Here is a 5,776-nt window from a genome sequence, read left to right on the forward strand (position 1 = left end):
TACAATATTCACCAAACTTTTAAAGGAATAGTTCAACATTTTGGCAAATTTTCTTATTTTCTTGCTTTTTTTTTGCTCTTTCTAGAGTTCAGTAGTCTGCTGAATATGAAGCTACAGCCAAGATACTGTTAGCTTAGCATAAAGACAGGAAGCAGGGGGAAACAGCTGGCCTGGCTAAAAAAAGGCTAAAAACAAATTCTGCTTACCAGCACCTCCACACCCGTGTAAAAACCTCAGCTTGTCATTTTTACACTCAAGTTTTGATACATATTAAACAAACAAGATTTAACATATTAATTTGTGAACTTTAAAGGTGTTTTTTGCTACCTCTGGACAGAGCAAGACTAGCCGTTTCCCCAGTTCCGAGTCTTTATGCTAGGCTGGTTAACCATTTGCTGGCTGTAGCTTCCTATTCAACAAATAGATGTGAGAGTGGTGTCAGTATTCTCAGAATATTGAACTAGTCCTTTAAGTTAAGCTAATAACATGTACAATTAGTAAAATATTCCTAGAATGGAATCTTTAAGTGTTTTGAAGCAATTTTGTTCTTATTGTGTTGTTTTTTTTATAGGCTCCCATTGCCAGCTCATTACAATCCCTGCCAACACATTCAGGGTCCTGCCCTGTAAGCTGCGCTCTAATCTGGCACAGAGAAGGTGGCGTTACAGTGACAGCGCCAGCCAGTTCCTCTACGCTACTCCTGAAGGAAATTTGGTGGTTGTGGCTCAGTCCGACAGGATCGAGACCTATGAGTGCTGGTCAGAAGAGGAAGGTTTCCGCCAGCTGTTGTCCAACTACTGTGTGAGGGCGGAGCCCCGCCAGGAAAGCACCACTCTGATTGGTCACTCACGCACACCGCACATCGAGCCAGAGGAGACCATCATCCTGCCCGGCGAGTCCCGTTCTGAGCAGGTACACACGAAGACGTATTGGAACGAGCTGATTGTTGTGTGCGCCCTGTTGGCGTTCTCCCTCGTGGTGTTCTCCTTGTTCGTCATCTACAGAAACCGAGATCATATGAAGTCCATGCTGAAGCAGGGAGAGTGTCCTAACATGCAGCAGAAGAAGCCGAGGATAGTGGGAAAGCCTGCAGAGAGCTTACCCCTAAACGGTAACACCATCCCTGTTTCCACTTCTGATCACAAGGGCTACCAGACATTAAATGACAACTACATCTGCAGCACACCCACCCACGAGTCCTCGCCAGACAACAGCAAGAGCTTCTCCGAGTCCTCCGACAGGCGGCCGCTTAACTTGAAGGAGAGCCACGTGGAGTACTCCCCAACCTGCCCTCGACCCAGAGTGAGGCTAGGCTCGGAGATCAAAGACTCTATCGTATGAGAGCACAGTATCTACTTAAAGAATGTCACCCTGTATCTCCATGAAGGATACAGGCCACCGAGTAAAGGAGAGGAGACCCCGACATCCTTCTACATCACAGCACATCTTTTATTTTAGTCATCTTTGTACTGTGATCAGTGCGGAGGTCATTTCTTTTAACCATTTCCACTCCGAAGCTAGAGGTTGGTCCGGTTTGCTGCATAGGGCAGGAAGACGAAGCAGCTCAACACTCCAGTTTCAACCAGGATCACAAACCATGACAGCTGCTAAGGAGAGTTATAACACAGTCTTTGTTTGTGTCGTTCTCATGGCCACTAATGTGCGTGAGTGTAGGGCTGGGCAATATGGGGAAGAAAATAACACAGTAAACGGAAGATCTTCTTCCAATATCAGTATTTATCACAACTTCTCTTAAGGTATGCAAAATTCCAACATGAAATTATCGTTTTGATCTCCATCACATGATATAGTAGAAAAAATAAACAATTAATATTTATATGTTGCCCAGCCCTATTTGAGGATGTGTAAACATGATCTGCAGAAGTTGGCTGCCACAAAGTCTAAACTTCTGTTATTATGCACATTAGAACCAAGCTTCAGCTACATGGTGTCCAAGAGTTCAGGTTTAGGAGAGTATAATCCATATATTGCCTGTTCATTATGATCCACACATTATGGAAGCAAGTCAGAAGCACATTTGTTCCCTTTTGCTGAAATAAATGTTACGACTGTAAGAGGATAAAGATGATGAAAGAGGAGGCAGAAGAATGCGCCACACCTTGGGAAAGATAGAGCCCTCTTAACAAACAGCAATTAGAAGGACTGCGACATAAGAAAGATGATCAAAATGTTTTGATCATAAATTGTTCTCCAGGGCCTAAATACTGGCATTCACCTCCTGAATGTACATTGTTGTTATTGTTGTTCAAAGAAGGTCTGTTTCATTCACACATCACTGCACCATGGACAATTTAGGGAACCCATTGCTCTGCATCTCTGCTCATCGGAGACAGCCCTGTTCTTCAGTGTTGACCCGGAGGTACCACGATGGGCTCATAAATTGACACAGATAACCTGTTTTTTGAGGCGAATATGGAAAAGAGACCTGACATTGAAAAACACAGAGAGCCAAGAAAAAAAGCCGATGGCCACACCTCTACCATGTTCAGGGCGGCACTGAAATCATCATGTGCATCGTGCCAAAAAAACAGAAATAACTTGATTGTCTTCTCTAAATGCAATAGTGCCATTCTGTTATGACCACTCCCATGCTTTGTGTTAGCATTGATCACTGTCAAAGAGCACATGGTGACGGAACCAGAGTTGGATTTTGAAAAAAGTAAAGCAGCACTAATAATAAACAAATGTGAAGTGCAAGGTTGGGAATTTCTCTAAGACTGTTAGCTCATAATGAACCTTTCAGACTGTGTTGGGCAAAATGATTGACTTTAATGTCAAATCTGAACTGGGGCCAAAGGATATGGCATGGAGATTACTTCATGTTAGAACTTGTCTTGTGGTTGTGAGAAAATATTCCGGTTTTGCTTCAGCTACCCTCAAAGGAGTCATTTGCCTTGTTAGCATACACTGAAACATACAGGTACAACCAGTTTAACTGTAGAGCTTGACGAGCACTAACAGTACAAAGTTTTTGGTTAATTAAAGTCACAGAACAACGAATAAACAACTGTCACTGTAGTGAAGAGATAATATTTAGTGGTCTCTTGCTGCACTATGTAGTGATGTAGTTTCACAGAGCGCCATATTATATAATATTACATCCCCCAACAGGTTACATTTCGTACATGGCATTCACCACACTCAGTCAGAAGTCAAGGCGACGTTAATGTGAAAGCACAAGTAATCAGGGTCTTGAATACTTACAGGTTTGCACATGTCAGTAAAATTGGAGCAACTTCTAATAAATGCAACTACTGAGAGACAGAAAGGTATGGCTGCTAAGGACAATGATTTATAGAAATCAGTAATTACAGGGACCAGCGCAGCCATCACAAACGCTCTTGCACCCACATTGCTTAGAGACTTTTGAGACTTATCAAGCAGAATTTTCCAAAGATGTAGGAAGCCTATAGTGTTGTGTAAATCCGAACGAGAAACATTTACATGGCCATAGGGACAATATGGCACCACATGTCTTAGAATACATAACCAGTTCACTGTATTGATCAAGTAAGCCTACAGTATATATTCCAGTATCATACAAGATAAACATTTTTGCTATTTCGAACACTGAGTGGATGACGAAATGCTATGTAACTGCTACAAGTTGACAAAGTAATTGCACAGCATACTGCGCAGCAGTGGTCAGTGTTTTACTTTTTTCTTACGTTTTTGTTGTGTATATACAGTATCTGTGCTTAATATTGTGTGTTTTTAAGGGACCTTGTGCAAGATGTGTTGTAGAGATAGTCTTGAAACTAGAGAGTGAACACTGCTGATATTTTGTTTTCATAGTGCTTTACTGCCTACTTCAGCATACAATTCAACAGACTTGCACAGAATACTGCACATTTCTCACCATGCTGTTAGTTCAGCACCTGGGCTGGTTTTTATCGAGCATGTCAAAGCAGGAGAGGTCATCTGTTTTTATATTCATGCCATACTGAGTCAAACGGGTATGGATGAAATGGGCTAATTCACTTTCTGGATGAGAGTTGGACAATAAGCTCGATACCGCTCTTATGTCTGCATGCTGAATATGAAGCAAGCACCAGTGGCCGTTCAGCTTAGCTTAGCATGAAGACTAGAAATGGAGAAACAGCTTGCCTGGCTCTGGCCAAAGGTAACAAACAAGCAGAGACTCCAGGAAGTCACTGCCCTCCCCCTTAAAACCATGACAGTGGTATCAATCTTTGCATCTAACTCTTGACAAGAAATATTTTCCCCACAGTTCTACCTGTTTCTTTAGCCTTGTGTGCTTACTTGCAAACTGAGACTGACAAAATAAACCAGAGATAACATTTGCCAACAGATATGTAACAAGAATAATCAGATTCTAAAAGCCGTGGTGAAGAACAATGTTTGTCACCACAAAGAGGTCACTCTATAAGACCACAGCTTAGTTTCTAAAACCATAAAACAGGTACCCTGCTTTGAGATGCTTGGTGGAAAACCTCACAACATATTTTCCAAATGCCTTTTAGATATATTGTTCTGCCTTTAGCCATGTGCCACATTTTATACCACCCAGCAGGGACCTCACTAACCGGAACGTGGTGAGTGGCCTGATTGTAGCCCTCCGTGGGCACACTTAACTCCACGACACAACACGGGTCAACAGTAGATTTACAGATTCACCCAAGCCACCATTAACTTTACCTGCAAACCGTAAGACTAGGAGCTGCTCAAAATCTCGTACCATTCTGCGGTGTTTGCTTGTGTCAAAAGTGATACTGTGCACATAGGAAACCTCTTTCTGACCAGGCCAATATTTAACAATAGTAATCCTTCCTAATCTCATATAGAACAGCTGAAGTTACAGTGCCATCTGACCTTAATAGTTAACAATGCCAAAAAGGTCAATACTGTGTCATAAATGCATATTTATTAATGACGTGCTTTTCATCAAAAAGCAGATACTACCATGGTGATTGATGCTTCATTTTGAGTGGCTCCTCAATAATGCAACATACTGTACTGGACATGAATGTAGCCAACTATATCACATTTTGTAGAATATCTACAGCAGTCTATTTTCCTAAAACGGCTTAAGTAAGCAATCCATCGCAACATCTTTTCAGGATTTTGTTGAAAGGTTCATACTACAAGTAAGCGGCACAATAGACGTAATGAATCATTTGTGCTGCACGGTGTAGTACTGCAGTAAGATGCAAGCACAGCTTCAAATCCTCCATATCAGCCATGAGACACAGCAACAGCTTTGCCTCAGCATACTAAACACCATAAGCTTATTTGACTGAATAACTATTAGACAAATGTGGTCTTGCCTGCATGATTTCTTTTTTATTTGTTGTGTACAAATAACATTGTGAACTGTATTTTTTGTATCATTGAGATTGTGACTGTTGTTTTTATTATATTGTACATAAAAGGCACTTTATTTTAATTTTTTAAGATAAAAGAATAAAATACATGTTTTGACACATGTATGTGTGAGTCCATTTTATTCTGGAAATTGCTCTTTAGTCCGACTTTTGCATAGAAGGCATGTTTGAGAAAGAAAAAGAGAGAAAGAGAAAATAGTAAATCTCTTTAATACCAAATTCACATATTTTTTTAGATATGAAAGTAAAGCTGAAGTATTTAAACCTATTTGAAGTTCACTGTGCATACATTTCCATAAGAGAACTTGCTTTGATGTTCTGAAAAGAATAAATAAACATAATACTGTGTTTATGTGTGTGTGTGTGTGTGTGTGTGTGTGTGTGTGTGTGTGTGTGTGTGTGTGTGTGTG

The 5,776-nt window shown here is 40.9% G+C and overlaps 1 protein-coding gene across 2 annotated transcripts in view; it reads left to right on the top strand.

Moving 5' to 3' along the window:
* Positions 1–5,467, top strand: part of sema4bb (sema domain, immunoglobulin domain (Ig), transmembrane domain (TM) and short cytoplasmic domain, (semaphorin) 4Bb) — a 54,219-nt gene extending 48,752 nt beyond the window's left edge. For both annotated transcript variants that reach the window (XM_051379240.1, XM_051379239.1), the window contains exon 15: positions 572–5,467. In XM_051379240.1, the coding sequence (XP_051235200.1) occupies positions 572–1,341 (770 nt within the window). In that variant the 3' untranslated portion in view covers positions 1,342–5,467. The remainder of the gene's footprint in view (positions 1–571) is intronic.
* Positions 5,468–5,776: the final 309 nt, after the last annotated feature.

Source organism: Dicentrarchus labrax, unplaced genomic scaffold, assembly GCF_905237075.1.
Source record: "Dicentrarchus labrax unplaced genomic scaffold, dlabrax2021, whole genome shotgun sequence".
Classification (NCBI taxonomy): Eukaryota; Metazoa; Chordata; class Actinopteri; family Moronidae; genus Dicentrarchus; species Dicentrarchus labrax.